We start from the raw sequence: 18,755 nt of genomic DNA, 5'->3' as shown, positions 1-18,755 counted from the left end.
GGCCATAGTAGTACAAGACTTAAAACCAGTTCCTTATGGGGCTTGGAAAAAGTCACTTTAAAAGAATGAGAAGCAAAATTCCGACTTTATCAGTGTGCAGATGGCTTTGGAAAGTCTGCCTGTTGCCACAGCGAAGGAAATTATTGTATGAATAAACATAGATATAATGGCAGCCTCCACAGTATTCATTACTTGTAATGCACTCTGTGAAGCAATCTCTTCTAGATAAGAGCCTTTAAAGATAGATTGTACCATAGTGGTTAACAAGTCTAGAACAAAATAGCTAAGAGTATTTTTTCCTCTTGGAATGCCAAGAGGTGTTTTTTTTTTTTTCAAAAAGAGTGTTCTTTTAAAGATGAGATTTTGAATTTGTGGAATTAATATTTAAATATGTTCTTTAAGCAAATACAATCCTTATGCCTTAAATTTTTTTTTTTTCATTTGTCATGTACTGAGTCTCTTTCCTGTAACCCTGCCACGTAACTTAGACCTTGGATAAGAAATACCTCTGTATTTTTCACTTGCTTTAGAATTTGGAAAGCAGGTAGGAGAATGGAAATCTGAGCACTTATGATATGTCACTCTTCTCTCTCTCATTGCGAAGTGTAACAGGATCCCTACGTGGAGAAAATCTATATGAAATACAGCTTTGTATACCAATTTGTAGAAAATGCCGTCAGCTGCTTCTGTGGCAACGGCATAAGTACATTAAAAAAAGGGAGAAAGAAATCCAAGAATGGATATGTAATGAATCTCAAATTTCTTTACAGAGTAAGACCAACTAATGCACTACTTCAAGCTAATACACACACATAAAAATCTTGAGGTAGACCAGAGTTAAATTCCATTTTAATAGCAGATTTTGAATTCATGGTGGTGGATTTTTTGTTTTGTTATGTTATCATGTTAAGATTGAAGTAACAGCCCTAATTGCATATCCTGTTATATCAGTTTTAAAGGTTTCATGTTGTTATAATATAGGTTGACTGTGCAGGCCGATTGCTAAGAGACAATAAAAGGTAGATATCTAAAGTGTATAGCTCAGCCTGTGGAAAGTGCAGTAGCTTATCCCTGGAGGCTTTAACTGTCATGTAGTTGCCATGGGGCACGTGAGTGCCATTATGCTTGTGGAACATAGTGCTTTACTGTGGGGACATGAGCTCAAGAATAAAGGTCCTAAGCCATCATGTTGCTCAGCAGCTAAACACAGGCCCTGATGTGCTTAAAATTTTGCTCAGCAAGTCTTAACCTAAGGTCTTTGAAGTGTTTCTAGGGAGGAAAAATGCCGTAAATGCTAATCTAAAATATTTTGTAGTTTAACTGGGGAAAAAGCCCACTACTTGTGTTTTTTAATTTTAGTGAGTGATTCAGTTCAGGAAAACAAACAACAAACAAAATATGGAAGTATCTTTTAGAGAAGAGTCTCTGATTGTACTTATACTGGTGAGCTTCTAACTTCTAAGCTGGACTTTTTGTGTGAAAGTAAAAGAATTGAAGCTATATACAGTCCACTCTAAGGGAGTTTTTAGTTGAACGTATTAAACAGATGAGAAAAAGATGGCTGCTTTGATTCAAAGTAGTAGGTTAAACACTGTATTGTAGTCTACTGTAAATCTGTGGAGTTGTTTTAATTGTAGTGTACTCTTTGATGGATAAGGTAGATTTTCTGTGAGTTATCTTTATTCACAGTCATGAAACCAGGAGTAAATAACTCCAGTAACAGAATGGCCCTTGAAGCTAATATGCTTCTAAAATTACTGATATGTCAAACAAGATTTCAGAAGGCTCTGTATTGTTGTGGGATTTAGCACCATAGGCAATACAGTAGTGTTTTGTTTTCTGTCTTACAGGTCTGTGACAAACTATTAGACGTTTGAGTGGAGTTCAAAAAATGGATGTCATTTGCATGTGCTGTGTCACTGCAGATACTAATCTGTGCACCACCTTAGTAGTGGTTTACACACGTGATAGTATTATGATGACAGTTTGCTGTTATCTCTAGTTGGGAGATTGGTAATTGGCCAGGTGGCAGTATGCTTTCCAGAGAACACTGTGTGCGGAAAGTACCATGACAGTCTGCTTTTAAATGAAAAGTAACGTATTGCTGGGGTGATCTAAAATTTGGAAGAGTATACATAGGTACAATCGTTAGTCAAACATTAACCTAGCAACCTAAAGCTGAAACAAAATTGAATTTCTATAAAAGTTGTGAAGCTCACTGTCTTTGGGCATTGAGAAGCTTTTTATATTAACCTCTGTGTTTCACAAACCTTTCAGCCTGTCATTGGGAAGGGAGAAGAGCACCAGTAGCACTTAACCGTGTTCTTGAAGATAGCCCTTTTCAACAAGGATAACATGCAGGATCAACCTGTATTCCCTCCTCGCCCCTTATTGCATTTACTTCCCCAAAGCTTTTACCTGAAAAGTAACTGATTTACCCCAGGAGCTCCCCTGAAACATGTTAAAACTGACCTCTGCTTATCTCCTGAGTATTGTTGCTTAAATACTCAATTGCATGGTTGAATGGTTTACAAAAAGACTAATGGTGGTGGTGGTGTAGCAAAGAGAATGTGCTTAGAAAAGAGAGACTTTCTGGGGCAGCATTAATTGTTGCCATGTTGTGAGTTTTACAGATACTTATCTGCATTATAAAACAACTGTTTCATGCTTTGAATGCCAAGTTGTAATAAAATACAAGTTGATACACAAGTGACTCATTGGAAAACATGGCTTGCAGTTCTGCTTGCTGCCCTCACTGCATGTAACATGGGGACCAAAGGCAGGAGTAAAGTTGGATTGGGAAGGAGCAAGCATGGGAAAAATAGAAGGATAAAGGGATAAAAGAGGCTCATCAAGTATAAATGGCAGACCACTCAGTATGCTGGTGTGACTGCCTTGTGCTTGATCACCACAGTCTACCCTGTGTTCTTATTAAATCCTATTTCTAACCGTCTTGTGTTTGGATGCACTCTCACCTTCAATGTGTGTGTGAACGCTCATGAACTTCAAACCAGGCTAGCCAAAGAGGAGTAGAAGAGTTTTGAGTGTCAACAGCTGGTGTGGGACTGTGAAAGTCAGGGGCTCTTGAGTCTGGGTGCCAGGACCTGGGAGGAGCAGGGTGTGGGTTTCTCTAGCAGACTGAATTTCCCATTAGCTGGAGAGGAGGAACAGCGTCGGGCTCTTCATGCTGTTTGTGTGAGTGTAGGGTTACTGTTTTTCTGTCTATATTTGATCTGTGAGGCCATCTCTGTGTGTGTGTCTGTCTGTCTATGCTGGGAAGCCTCACCACCAGCTGGATATGGGGACGTGGAACTGGAGCAGCCTTGTGTCTGTCAGGATGGGAGACAAGTACTCACCCTGGGTCCTGAGGGTAGCCTGGATTTGGCGACTCAGAGGCTTTGTGTTGTTTTGCCAGTGTTTGTATCATTACAGTTTTTCCTAGAAACAGTTTTCCATCTGTTGTTATGTTCTTGTTAAAGAAGTTAAATAGCATCTAGTTTAACTGTGATTCAAAGAGAATCCCACTAGCAGAACCTCGTCCCTTGTTTACTGGGATTTCTTCATTAAGAGTTGCTTCAGTTACTCAGCTTTTAATAAATGTGATGTGTTCTGTTATGCTGCTCTAATCAGTGTGTTTACTATGTTAAGCACTTTACAGAAGTCTTTTATATCTTTAGCTGCCATCTTTTTCAGCATTACTTGCAGTCCTCTCCAACTGTGAAACCAGGCTTTTTTTTTTTTGGGGGCAAGACCTGTTTGTCTGTTACTGTGTTGATTGTTACTATTTCTGTTCCTATCCTTTATTTACTGAATCCTGTGTTTTGACTTTCCTTATTTTGTTTAGGATAGATCTAGCAGGTGTGTCTAGCAGACCTCTTCCGATCTCTCTGTGGGTACACAGGCTAAAGAATCAACTGCTGGAGCTGTGCCCTATTAGGAACAGACAAGGCAAGGAAACATCTGTGTGTGTAGCCCTCAGAGGCAGAGAAAGAGCTTTTGTGCTAAACAAGTTTTATTCTATTTGTGAGGTTGGAAACTTCATCTGATTTTCTTCAAAACAGAAGAAACATGCTAAAAATTCTTCATGCACGTATTGTCCTTCTGTGCGTGACAAATGAGATAGTGATTCAAGGTATCTTACAATTATTTTTTGTATGCACGTTACGTGCTGTGATGAGTCCGTGGTTGGTAACTGCATGCTTTTTGGTCAGGGGCAGCTCTTGGAAGGGGAGGAGAGGATTTATTCTTTGAGAGCACTTGAGCATGACAGAAGCTTTTCCAGGGAAGAACAGGGCAGGCAGTAATAGATGTGCCGACTGGGAAGCTCACACTTGGGGAGTTTTCATAGAATAATGAGGAAGAGACACAAAACCAGGCCAGAGATGATGAAAAGAGGGGAGATTTTTTTATTGACCCAGAGGAGAACAAGTAGAGTTCGTTGAAACCGTAGAGGCTATTGGAAGTTGCTAGTGTGAAAAGCAGGTCTGGAGGAAGAGGGCCCTTGTTGTGAAGACAAAGTTGGGCAGAAAAGGTATTTGTTTTCAAATGACTGTATTTTATCTTACTGGAAAGAATCTGGATTTTCAGAGAGAAGAATGTTTGTTCAAGCTTATGTTCTAATAAAGCATTGCTTCTTCAAAGCCCTTTTGGTATTTTTTGGTGTTCACTTTAAAGAAAAGGTACAGACAGGTCTGTCTCAAAGCTCTGGCATGTTTGAGATCCAGTCGTAGTATAAAAGTTAAAAAATGTTATAACTGGTAAAAGGTGTTAGGCCAGCTTTAAAGAAATCCAGCTGACTGTGTCATGAGGACTCGAGAGAATTTGAAGAAAACTTTGTGTACTGTTTGTGGGAAGCTGTCTATTGAGTGTGCGTTTTATAAATCAGTTTGCTGTTTAAATAGTTTGTAGCACACTTCTCACTGGCTGTAGAAGCTACTGGTGAAGCTGCTGGAGCATATGGTGTTAGGCCAAACATGAGATGAGGGATCTTACAGAAATGAAAACAAACAAGGACGTTGTCCCGCACCAGACTTGTCTCTTTGGAGCCCAATTAGAGCACAGTCCCTTTAAACAAATGAAAACCTCTCCCAGGCAGTTGATCCCCTTGGCTGGTTGGCTGCCTGTGGATTTTCTAAGTGACTCGGACTGGTAAGGAAACCTTCTGCTGCCTTTGGTGGGACTGTTTTCTGTCCTTGGGGCTGGGCTGCATCTAGGGTGGCCACCCACAGACAAGAGGAGTAGCACAACTCCTTGGAGACTTTGTTGCCCACACAGCACCCGGCTCCCCTTATCAGACAGAGGGAGAATTACCTTGTAATTGCATTTGCCTTATATTCAGGCAAATCAGGTTTCCTGTTTAAAAAAAAAAAATAAATCTTTCCAGTTGCCTTCATGAGTGGAACTGCAGTTCAAATGTGGTTCCTTTTTCCTGCCCTTCAGAAGGTTTTATACAAACCCAGCATTAACTTTGTTCCAAGTCAACAATATTCCACAGCCAGAACGTTGAAGCCAGAGAGGTTTGTGTTATGTCATATTTACAGGATCTTTAACTGCAAGTAACATTCAAACCTGTGAGCTTTAGTTTTCCCTTCCATTAATATTCTGTATGGTATTTTTAATTCAGATAAATATATTCTCTTCAGTATTATTTCTTTAAGTGCCCATATGGCTGACGATACAGAGACTTACCATCTTCTGCATACAAGACATCCAGTTGTAGGACAATGCTGTTGGCTTTTCTTTTTTTCTTTTGGATAAACTGTCTCTGGTCCTTTATCAACAGTGGAAGATGAAGGAGATGCTTTGCAATTTGCCAGTTTGGATGCATATATTTAAAGAATAATCTTTACTCTTATTCTGGAGCTGTACTGATTTGAAAATTGATTGAGGGTGTCCACGGTGACAGCCTCATATGGGGGAACACTTGACACCTGCATCTCAGAAATTCTGAATCTCTGATGTTAAAGACTGCCGCTCGTCAAGCTTGAGGGTAGAAATGAGTCAAATTCCTTTTCATATTACTTTATGTGAAGGAGACTTTGGAAACATCCACATTTTCCTCTAATTTCAATTAATTGAAATTTAATGTTTCAAATATCTACGTGCTCCCTGCTCTAGAATACTCAACCTGAATTCACCTTTTCCAGTCCTGGGGAGATGCTACTCTGCTGCGTTTTGTTTTAAAAGTCTCCCTGGGTCTGAGTCTGCCTGTCCTGGAGTCATCAATCTTCACTCGATACACTTTCCCCAACACTTTCCATCCCATCCTTCCTCATTTCATTTCCTTTTCTTCACCTATAACCTTCATATTTGTATTTTCAAGTTAGCTCTACACCAGAGGATATTTTTAGTTTTGTTAAATAGCATATTGTGTACTGCACCATATGGATAATTTGCCTTTTTTTACTTTGCTTTCTACTTTTTCTAACATGCAATACTTGGTTCAGAAGTTAAATCTGACACTTGAAACAAATCTCTCAGAATTTGTCCACATGTGGTTGTTTTCTCTAATAGAACTTTGTACGTATGGACTTTCTATACATTGTTTGCCTTTTGCAAAGAGGTAATGTTAGTTATATAAGAAATGGCCTTCAAAATGTCAATACAGTGTTTGAAGGTGTAGAATAGTCATGAAGGAAACAGAACAAAGATTATAGGATGAATAGTCAAATGCATTAAATATTGAAAAGGATTGAAAAAACAAACAACATTCATCAGAAAGCAGTTCTTTTAGATATTACTGGCTATTGGAAAAGAGACTACAGAAATACATGATTCAGAAATATGTGATTTCATGTTTGTGTTTGATGAAAACGTTTTCTAACAAAATAATAGAAGATGTGTCTATGCATATGAGATGAGGAAGAATTTGAAGATTTTAATTTGGTGAAAGAGTTATAAGGCTTATTAGGCTTATTAGTTGTTCTGCTAAAACAAAGATGGCATTCAGGGTAGAAGTGGATCGATCTTTTCAAACAATATACAGGATTTATAATGGAATAGTTTAATGGATTTTTTTAAAGAGTCTTGGTAGTCAAAAATTTGGAAGATAAACAACTTGAAAGTTGAGATAATTCATAATTTTTTTTAGGATTGGTAATAAATAATGATTAAAATTATCACATGGAATTTAATGTGACTAAATTTTGCTCAAAGAAGACTTTGAATTCACCTGAGACAATGATGTTTTGTAAGTTAATGAACAGAGCTGATAGATGTTAGCTGAGTCACTGAAGGGAAGACTCTCAACCAATGTATTTTGGCACATCTTCTGCCAATTCAGGGGTACAATGGCACTGATGTTTATGTGCAGTTACCTGCTGCATGGTATCTGGAAGTGGTGTATCTGAGCAGAAGTTCTGGCTTCTTTAAATAGTGCTAGTCATGCTTTGAGGGGTTTCTCAAGTTACAGCAGCTCCATAGTTTTCAAATGTTACCTGAAAATATATTGAACTTTATCTGTAAAATTTGTAAATAGTGGGAACAAATACTGAAGACAAAATCTTTTCTGTTTACTAGCTTTGGGAATTAAAGTCCAAGGCTGGCTGTTATTAAATTCAAGTCTCTCTTTTTTGTGCAGTTCTTGTGTCACTCTGTCTTTTGGGCATCTTTTTGTGTACGAAATTTCGTTTTCCTCTGTGCTTACTTCACAGAAAATTTCCATTGATGCTAATGAGAGTTATCAGGATGTTCGATTGCCCATTTACTCTGGAGCAACTCTAGTGTATGTTTTCTTTTTCAAGGATTGCATCTTATTAGAATTAATATTTTAATGAACCAAGTATTTGCTGAATTATTGCTGAAATATTTTGCAGTAAGGAATTGTAAACAACAACAGCAACTATAGCAAAACCACCAGTTTGTTGATTTAAACCCTCTGGGTAAAATGATGAAATATGGATGATTTAGCAACTTTGTGGATTAAAGAAACCTGAATTTAATGGATGCTGAGCACCATCAGCTACCTTAGATTTTATTCTCAGTTTCTTTTCACTGTGTACTTTCAAACTTAAATTGCATGTAATGCCTAAACATAGACCTAAGCACTGAACCCGAGTAAATCCCATTTAAACTTTTTGACTGAAGAAACAATCATCATCCATGTGTTTAAACAGGAAAGTACATCTAGGGAAATCAGTCACTTTGAAAGAAATGCGTTTATAGTAATAAGTGCATTTGCTGTCTCTTCTTATGAATGAATATTGAATTGATTATAATTTTATGTGTTTTCTTGTTGAATCTTTTTTTCCTGGCAGATAACTGCCTCCTAGTAGATATGCCAGTAAATAGTTCCAGCTATTTTTTGATTTTATTGCTCATGTGCCCAAATATGCAATGAATGATTCTGGAAAACTGATCTGAGGAAGTAGACCATGTTTGGCTTTGTAGTTTTGTTGTGTTGTGTGGTTTTTTTTTTTTCTTTCCTTTCATTGCTGAGAACCCTTCCTTTTTTTTTTTTTTTGGTCAAAATTAAGTGTTTATTTGTGTGTTGAGTTTACCCACATGCTTTAGATTTATATAAACATCTGGCATAGTATTATTTCAGCAATCCATTTAACAGATGACAATAGTAAATGTTGAAAGAGCAAATTTCTACATGACTTAACACTGAAGAGAAGTTGACCAGATCTGAAAAAAACCCCAAACATTGGAAGAAAGATTTTAATGCATTCGATTCACTTTTCCCTTTTCATTACACAGACTGTATGGCTTTAAGTAAAATATGTACATAATGATTTCTGTCTAATGATGATGCCTTTTCTTTTTAATACATATTAGTTGGTTTTTTTTTTCTTGTAGGGAGATCCATAGTTAAAACTAGGTATAGAAGTTGAGTTGATCCTTACCAGAATTCACATGCCTGGAAAAAAACAGATGCTGCCAAACGAAATACTGAATTCCTTCATGAGATGGCAGCCTTTCAAAGACAAGGGTTAATAAAGGGTTAAGGCACCAACTTCCATGAAATTTATTATCCTCATTTTCTTTTTGCTTAACCTTAGTCAAACCCCCAGAACGTCCATGGCTTACATCTGAACTTCAGATTTGCCCACGTGCTGGTGGTTTTGTGTACCTGAGGCTTCATGTGTCCATGTTTCACATCTGTCTGGCTCACTGAAAAAAGAGACCTAAGCATTTATCTCCAAAAAGCAGTGCTAGCTATTCTAGGCAGACAGAGCACATTCTTGCAGCTCGAGCAAAGCACACGGTTTCAAAGATGGGTAAAGTTGCAGATGTATTTATATTCAGTTTTTCTTCGTTGACTAGCTTGAAATGGCTCCACATTAAAAGGGTTGATTTTAGATATCTTAATGTACAGGCACCTTGGGATTTCATTCTCACACACACAAGTCGTATTTTCCTTAAACACTGCCTAGAGATTATGTTTAGGCTGGAATAGAAGTTGGCAGTGTTTGATTCAATGAACTATATTACATGTTACTTGTTAGTTAGTCAGCTCTGGGTTTAGAAGGTTGGCTGAATGTCGTTTTGGTTTTCAACTCTGTTAGAAGTTATATGAGTGAAGGTGCTGCTCTGGGTGCACTGGGACAGAAGAAACTTCAGCTTCCAAAAGCATTAGTTGATGCGACCTTCACAGGTGGGAAATCAAATTGTGTCAAAAGACCTACATGATGTAGTTTACCTGTCGTGGCACTGCTAGGTGTCTTATTTCCTGAGATTTAGATGATAGTTTAGTCAGACAATTAAAAGGATGCGTTTACGTCCTAGTCTTTGCCTCACGAACTAAGAAGGGCTCACCAGATACTTTCTAGCAGAAAAACTAAAACAGCACATCTGAATGACATACTGCCACTTAATTTAGTTCTCTTTAAAGATTTCCTTTTCTTACAAAAAAGAAAGTAAGATTTCTTCTGTTTACAGAGACATTCTTCTGTACTTTTTCATTTTCAACAAAGGAGTTACAGACAGATTTTCAAAATAGGCTGACTATATTCCTTTTCTTAAGCCACTGATAATTTTTCATATGGGTCAGTTGTGCGGTACATACTGCATTAATCAGGATGCTAGAAGTTAAATAGTTGTTAAAAATACAATTCTGTCAAGGACTGTAGGATTCTTAACAGCTCTGGATATGAAATTGATTAGATTATCAGGAAGATATGAAATTTGAAAGGGACTGAGAAAAGGCGGACATTTCTCTGTGGCATTCTCGGCAGTAAGATTTAAAAAAAACTTGCCAGTTAATTTTTAGTGAACTCCCAAATGCTTTTAAGTGGGTTTTTTTTTTATGATTTAACAAATTGTAACTATTTAAAAGGGTTTACATTTTAAATTTAAATAAATGAATTGAACAGCAGGGCAAGTGACGGAAGCCTTGTTTAAGCAAAGATCCATGTAGCTAAATCAAAAATTTATTTGCTTCTTTTTTGTACCCAAATATATTTTTTGAGAGTTTTATTTTTAACCCTTTTTTGTGTTATAAAGATGGGGAAATGTGTTCCAAGTAACATAGCAGGACTAACTTTTGTTCTAACTGTGTGTCTAGTCATTCTTCACCCTTCATCATCCTATTTAATCACAGAGCAACAGGATCAAAAGTTCCAACACAGGGGAATTTTATACTTTGATCAACTCAGGATGATGGACAACTTAGGAACCATCATAGTAAAAAAAAGTATTAGAAAGACCAAAGACTACTAACTTGGTTAGTCTCCTCTGTATAAGATAAAGACAGGAGTCTTCTCCTTACTATGTCTTCACAGAAGTAAATTTGATTCTTTCTACATTGGAGTGTTTGAAGATGTTTGTATTACAAGTCAAAAACACATAGGGCATTCTGTATGAAAATGGTGTATTGTTGTGACAGGCTGAAACAGGGTAAGCACATGTGAAAAGTAGTAATAAAGAGTATTCCTTCTTGTGCTTGTGCTAGTAGATTAGGAGCAAGGTGACCACCTCTTGGCTGCTCCTTCTGGAATAGTCTAGGGGGGTGTGTGTGTCCTTTTTTTCTCCTGGTTGTGGCCTTCCTACATTTTAGATTAATGAAACACAGCAAGAAATAAAATGTTGTGGAAATGCGTACTATAGATTTGAGTATGGTGTAATCAAAAACTTGTAAAAACCAGTCCCTGCATGGAGAAGCACGTGAATCTTGCTGTCTTGCCTTCTTTCCTTCTGCTAAATGAAAAATTTAAAGTTTTCTCTAGGAGAGTATGTAAAACATGTTCAGTGACTTCTACTTATGTTACTAATGAATAAGGATTTGTCCCAATATGTTACAGTAACTAACAGTCTGTAAATTTAGTACAGTGTAATGCCTTTTAGGAAGTAAAATATTCAGATTCCTTTATATCATAACTAATTTCCTTTTCTGTAAACTTTACAAACTCAGATATTTTGTCTAGAATGAAAATTAATGAGAAGTTATGCTTGATAAAGAATTTAAAGGAACTGCAAAAGTGTATTATTGAATAGTTAAAGCTATTTAAGAGAAAGGTGCAGTCTGGACCAAGTTTCTCTAAACACTTACATTCCGTTTCAAGAAATTACTTAGGAGGCTGCATCTCATTTAAATTCCAAGGTATCATCATTCATCAAAGTAAAAAAAAAAAAATGTTTTCTAATAACTGTTTGAGAAATGTGTATGCTTAATATTTTTATAAGAGCACTTAGCTATGCATTTATAGCATGCACCTATAACATATCCATTTCTTGACTTTTATGAAAAATACAAGGTTTAAATTACCTCATGTATTTTATTGATATATTTTTTTCCAAAGTAGACATTTTGTTGAATTTTATTTCCTTCTATGATATCATAGCATATATATTAATAGAATTCTTTCATTTGGGTTTGTTCAATCCAGAAATATGAATGTCTTAAAAATCATGTTGTATTTTTCTAATGTAATGTCTATACAGTCATCAACATTCTTTAGTTGCACATCTCTTCTGTAACGTGATTATTTTGAAGGTACACTTCAATGAAACACGTTCATAGGCACTGAAAAATAGAGCATAAATTGACTAGCCCTTCCTGTGAGGGTTGTTTGAACATAACTTTGTTTGAACTATACTTTTACATTTCTTGTTGTTTGTTGTTTAAGTTGGGACTATACTGTAAAATTCACAGCCCCCCCTCCCCTACAGCTTACCAATTTGCTGGGTATTTTAATTTGTTCCTTCTTTTCTCAGCTCTTGAGGCCAGGGGACAATTGTCACACTTAATCAATCAAGGACATAGCTGGTGATTAGCGAGAGTAAGGCTAAGGAATTGAGAACATTTTAGGTTCCAGCTACATCATATACTACATCCCACCATCTGAGCACATATAGTTCTCCTTGATTTCATTGTGACTCTTGTGATGGGTTGGCCCTGGCTGGATGCCAGGTACCCATCAAGCCACTCTGTCACTCCCCCTCCTCAACTGGACAGGAGAGAAAATATGACAAAAGGCTTACGGGTCAAGATAAGGACAGGAAGAGATCCCTCAGCAATTACTGTCACAGGCAAAATAGACTTGACTTGGGGAAAATTAATTTAATTTATTACCAATCAAATCAGAGTAGGATAGTGAAAAATAAAACCAAATCTTAAAAAACACCTTCCCTCCACCCTTCCCTTCTTCTCAGGCTCAACTTCACTGCTGATTTTCTCTACCTCCTCCTCCACAGCATTGCAGGAGAATGGGGAATGGGGGTTGTGGTCAGTTCATCACACTTCTACTTCTTCCTCCTCAGAGGGAGGACTCCTCACGCTCTTCCCCTGCTCTAGCATGGGCTCACTCCCATGGGAGACTGTCCTCTGTGAACTTTTCCAATGTGAGTCCTTCCCACAAGCTTCAGTTCTTCATGAACTGTTCCAGCATGGGTCCTTTCCATGGGGCCACAGGTCCTGCCAGGAGCTTGCTCCAGCAAGGGCTTCCCACAGGATCACAACCTCCTTTGGGCACATCCGCCTGCTCTGGTGTGTGGTCTTCCACGGGCTGCAGGGAAATCTCTGCTCCAGTGCCTGGAGCACCTCCTGCCCCTCCTTCCTCACTGACCTTGGTGTTTGCGGAGTTGTTTCTCTAACATATTCTCGCTCCTCTCTCCAGCTGCAACTGCCCAGTTTTTTTTTTTCTCCCTTCTTAAATATGTTATCCCAGAGGCACTACCACCGTTGCTGATGGGCTCAGCCTTGGCCAGTGGTGGGTCCATCTTGGAGCTGGCTGGCACTGGCTCTATAGGACACAGGGGAAGCTTCTAGCAGCTGCTGCTCACAGAAGCCATCCCTGTAGCCCCTCCCGCTACCAAAACCTTGCCAGGCAAACCCAGTACAGACTGCATATAGAAATACTTGGATAGTTGGGACCTACAATTTGCTCTTTTCTAACATCTGTAAATTCAGCACAGTGCAGATAAATTCAGTGGGGTTTTTTTTTTGTTTGTCTCTTTCTTTCTCCAACTGTAAAATAAGGATTCTATTATTTACTAGTTTGGAAATTAAAGTTGCGGTTCTCAAAAGTAATTTGAGATTAAATACTTAACAAATACAAATTACTGGTATGTTAGTAGAAGCAAAGCAAAATGATTACTTTTTTTAATGATACTTTAATTACAGATCACCATATTAGGGAGAGGAAAATAAAATAAAGAAAAAATTGAACTAGTGTCTTTGTTCTGCAGGTTCTTTCGTGTTGGTGAATACATCTGGGAGATTTGCGGGACAGAAAGCTCACCTCCTGCTGCCCCATCTGAAAGAAAATGATACGCATTGTATTGATTTTCACTATTATGTTTCAAGCAAGAGTGGATCTAGCCCTGGAACTTTGAATGTATACGTGAAAGTTAATGATGGTCCTATTGGTAACCCGATCTGGAACACATCTATCACTGCTACTTGGAACAGAGCAGAACTGGCAATTAGCACTTTCTGGCCCAGTTTTTATCAGGTATGTTATACGTTTTTATGAAATTTTGTTTCTCATAGTAGTCACTAGGTTCTTAATCATCATTTTGACTTAAATCAAAGTATCTTTCAGTATGTTTTGTTGATCTTTATTTTAATTATGTTTTTGTAGATGATGCTAATTTTTTTTTACATATATATGGCTGTGTTTATGTGTTTACATATATTTATTGAAGTGTATGAAATGTATGCACACACACATGCTTTAAATGTGGACAAAATAATTATATTGAACCAATTTAGAAATTTTGCGATTGATTTCAGTCAATTATCTCTGTTTATAATAAATTCACTCATTCTTTCACTTCATTAGGGGTGCTGGAATTGAATGCCAATAGATTTTATTGCAGTAGAGTCTTCAAGTTTCATTTAGATCAGCAATAGTTGATGCTTTAGAACCAGTAGAATTTAAACTTTAAATTCTAAGTTTGAGTCTTCGGTCTGAATGCAATATCCATTTGTTCTATCCAGTAGTAATCATAAATATAACAGCAACTATCACAGGAATGGTCTTCTGATTACATCCGAAAGATTTAGGGAGAATTTCACTAGAAGGTTCCTTAGGGTGCTGCTTTTCTATAGGAAAGTTTACATATTGTACAGTTGTTTACCGTTGCATAGTAGTTCAACAGTTTTTCTCCTTCTTCCCATGAAAATATAGTCTATGTCTCCACAAGCAAGTAATTTGGTGTAATAAGAGCAGACCAGTAGATCAAATGTTACTGAGGCTCCTCTCATCTTCACTTGCAGTTTGGAAAGTTTGATTAGGTTTCATTTGGTCCCCTGTGCTGAACATTGTCACCATGCTTGTGGTTTAAAGCTTTCTGAAGAAAAAACATCTTAAAGATTGAGGTTCTTTGACTGCAGACCTCTCTGGGAAGTACGATCATGTCATTTCACAATGTCATTCCAGGGAATAACAGCATCTTAATTACTGCATCAGTGCCCTGACTACTAGTGTCACATGTGGCAGAGCCTTGTTTCTGTTCCTGAATGTACTCTTTTGGGTGACCAGGTGTTTGGTGCCCCATTGTATTCTCATTATGAGTTTGGCAATGTCCACTGCAATGTACTGTGGGGATTATAGTGGATTTCTTTCTGTGGCTGCAGCAACCGATCTGTGAGGTTGTCTCGAGTGAACTCAAGCTGTTCCTTTTGAACTCTTTTTTCTCCTAAGAAAAACACAAGCTGAAGAACTTTCTGACGTCTTTCCGTCTGTGATTGTTTCACCCACAATTGACAAAGTCCTGTTCCAGAAGATGAGTTTGGAGTGCCAGGACCATCTTGTCCTTGGGACATGGGATACCTGACAGTGGGTGCAATACTTGCAGACCCAAAAGAGCACACTCATTCATTTTCTCTTGCGTCTGATAGTGTGTTCCTAGGTTGCATAGAAGGTATTGACAGAGTCCATGTTTGCATCCTGTGTTCTGCCCAAGGTGGTTAGGAATTGCTACAACTACATCGTCAGGGTTTCCTGGAGAGGATTCAGGCTAAGTTGATGGACGTCTCAGCAAACTTCGCTGAGAGGACTCATGATATGAATCTCTTATAATTGGCTGCAGGCTCAATGAGGGAATACTGGCACTTTTTCCAGAAGGGCAGACATATTAGCAGAGTTGAGGTTCACCTCAGCATTGTGGCAGAGGCTGTGTACTACCTGCCTCTCTGATGCATGAGCCTGTATCCTGATCGTGGAGTCCAAGCTTGGTTTAGCAATGCCTTTACATCTCTCAGGGTAAAAGAGCAATGTGCATTTTCTTGCCTGTCAGAGTGCAAGGAGTGTTTGAATGATGTTCTTAGTTTTAGGTAGCCCTGCAAGGAGCAGGGAGTTGGACTTGATAATCCTTATGGGTCCCTTCCAACTTGAGATATTCCATGATTCTGTGGCCTTACTGCAAGATTGCTATGTTACCGATTTGATGCCAGTGTTGTGAATGCCCTCCAGTGGTGCCAAAGAGCCTTTCTATCTTAATTGAAATAATGAGGACCAACCAGTCTGTCTTGTTAGCCATAGTGGATGGTGAGAGAAGAGTAGAGCCTCACACAGACAATTTTGTGGCTAACATTGGATATAACACTGGGCAGTTTGTAACATGAGACCTACTTGAGGCCTTTGTAAGCGTGCTGGGTGGCTCTGGAGCTCTATGTGGTGCGTGCACACTTTGCAGACACTGGGTGAACGTGTGACTGTGTCGCTCATGCCTAAGTCTGGCCCCTAATGTTCCCATCTGAGTTTGGAGTGAATTAATAGAGGAGCTTCCAATTTCCTTTCTTCTGAAAGGAGTTTGGTTTTGTTGTTTTGGCAACAGAACTGCTCTGTGAACCAGCAGTCAGTAAAGACGAGGCTTCAGAGCCTCACTCTAGCTCTGAACCAAAATGGTAATATGGGCTTGGGAATTTTAATAGGAGAAGCCCTGACTCTCACTGGTAAATTTAAGCTAAATTAATGTGGTAATAAAAATACAGGCAAGCTCTGACAGTTTTTAAATGTTATTGATATTAGTAATAATCTGTGTCAGATTTCAAACAGCATGATACATCTAACTGATGTCTGAGTAATATGGATATTTGGCCATAGAAATAAAGATAACCTGTCTAGTCCACTTTCTTCTCGAGACCTGCCGTCTGGACTGTTCACCCTTATTCATAGGTGAACCGTTAGATGCTTGGATGGGGTACTGCAGTTTAGCAAATTACCATGAATCAGCTGATACATAATAGACACCTGAGTGTGTCTGTAATGGATTCCATGTGCTCTCTTTGCCTCTGGAAATACAGAGATTTTTCCCTAATCTTTCTTTCACTGAGGAGTACAGCAAGTCATTTTCTTTGCATTTACTGTATATAGCCTGAAATAATACCTGGTTAGGTATTGCTATTTAGCTAATGTGCCAAAATGTCTTAATCTATAGTAATATCTATGGCAGCTCAAGGATTCAGTGTAAAAGAGCATAACTTCACTGATTTCACTGTAGATAAGCTAAATTCTTCTTCAGGAAGTTCTGTCTCCGTTCTGACAGCTTATGGTCAATCGTCTCCATTTTGGTTGCCTCCACGCTCTTGGAAATCTGTGATGCAGTTTCCTCACTTGCCCGGTGACTTTTGTAGTTTCTCATTGTTTCTGAACTCTTTTCATCTGTTTGCATGCTTTTTCTTCACACAGTCAGTTTTAGGGGGAGGCAGGAAATCAGCTGCAAGCAGCTGGGAGAAGGGCAGGAAGAGGAGAGAGGGTGCATGTGGATCTTCTGGGATTTTCTGAGGCGGTCTGACCGTATTGAACAAAATGAAGAAAAATTCACTCAGGAGATTTTGAAGGAATGATAGGGCTGTCTTTAACTTTTCATATATAAAAAGTTAAATTCGTAGATGAAGGGCATTAGTAGATGAAGGGACAAAGTAATGTAATCGTGTGGTTTTCTTTGTTGTGTTTTGAAGCACCTCTCCATGTAGGCATCTGCATGTTCATGAATGCCTTATAATTCTGTTCCATTAGTAGGATACCCATGAGGTGTCTGGCTGCAAATGAACCCAAAATGTACTACAGAACCCTGAAGACAAATTATATGATAACATTTTAGAGTTAGAGTTATAATATTTATACAATTCAGCATGCTTAAAGCCACAATGATATTGGTCTGTTTTGCTGTTGATTCATGAAAAACATAGGCAAAATAACTCCCACTAATGGTAGCTGACTAGAAATTAGATTGTATAGTGTGGAGGAATTTTAATCCAGCTTCTAAAGATTTATTTGTTTAAACCATGTATTATTAACACAAATATGCAAAGTGTTCAAAAGATTTAATAATTAACAGTATTTTATTATTGTAGCAACAGTTATCTAAGCTTGTTAATACCTTTCATGTTGGGTTTCAAATTAGAATTGACTCTTTAGAAGTACAGTCTCTGAATACAAAGTAATTAATTTCTTTTAGTATGCACTTCTCTTTTTTCTTGGTAATTATTTGTGTGGATTTCACCCGGTATGAAAGCTGTACTATATATATAAATCACAATGATAACCTGCATGTAACAACATTAACTGTAGTTTAATTACTGCTGATTTAAACTTAAATTGTTAAGTATTCTGGTGATTAAGGATATATTTAATTCCATAATTAACGGTCTCCTAAGTGCTACTGGTTAACATCTGCCTTTGACTTTAGGGCATGGCTACATTGCAGTCCAGTTACTGATTAAACTATAGTTACAGTAACATGAGTTCAAGCTGCTAAGCACCTTCTGAGGGTCAAAGATAATCAGCATGGCTTGTTCTTTTCTGCTGTGCCTCCTGGTCTCTAAGCTACTTGTTTCTCAGTAGCTGGGGTATTTCTACAGGAGCTAGTCTTATTTCTGTATTATAAAATCCCTTTAGGAGTGCTCCCTGAGGGACCACTGGCTTCCTCTTCTTATCGTTGATCGCATGAACAATTCTTTGCTTTACTGAGCTATTGTCTACTTGGTGTGTCTTAAGCAAGAGCATAAAGGGGTTTATCATGCCATTAGAGACAGCCTACAAACAAAACAAGGCTTCACATAATTACTAGGACCTTCACCCTCCTCCTTACTTGAATAGAATTAAGATGTACACAGAAAAAAGGGATTAAATGCTATGTAGTTTCTTTGGGTAGCGTTGAGCTTGTTTTTAGATTCTTGGGGAGCAGTTTCAGTAGGTTGAGAGACTCTAAAATTGATGCTTTGAGACACAAGTCCTGAAAAGGCTGCTCCTTGAGTGAGGAGAGGATGGGACATTTTTGAGGGGTTTATTTTTATTTTCTTTCATGTTTTGATTTTTTTTTTCCCCATTTAAATCTTTTATCAGGAGGCAAATCGGTTTTGA

At 38.0% G+C, this 18,755-nt stretch overlaps 1 protein-coding gene across 1 annotated transcript in view; it reads left to right on the top strand.

Annotated features, from left to right (window-relative positions):
- The window catches only part of PTPRM (protein tyrosine phosphatase receptor type M), a 388,464-nt gene that overhangs the window by 29,615 nt on the left and 340,094 nt on the right, over positions 1–18,755 (top strand). The window contains 1 exon segment of the mRNA XM_086609296.1: positions 13,630–13,895. Within this exon segment, the coding sequence (XP_086465422.1) occupies positions 13,630–13,895 (266 nt within the window).

This window comes from Tauraco erythrolophus, chromosome 3 (assembly GCF_009769465.1).
Source record: "Tauraco erythrolophus isolate bTauEry1 chromosome 3, bTauEry1.pri, whole genome shotgun sequence".
NCBI classification, from domain to species: Eukaryota; Metazoa; Chordata; class Aves; order Musophagiformes; family Musophagidae; genus Tauraco; species Tauraco erythrolophus.
Note: the sequence above shows the minus strand (reverse complement) of the source record. Positions and strands in the feature narration are given on the sequence as shown.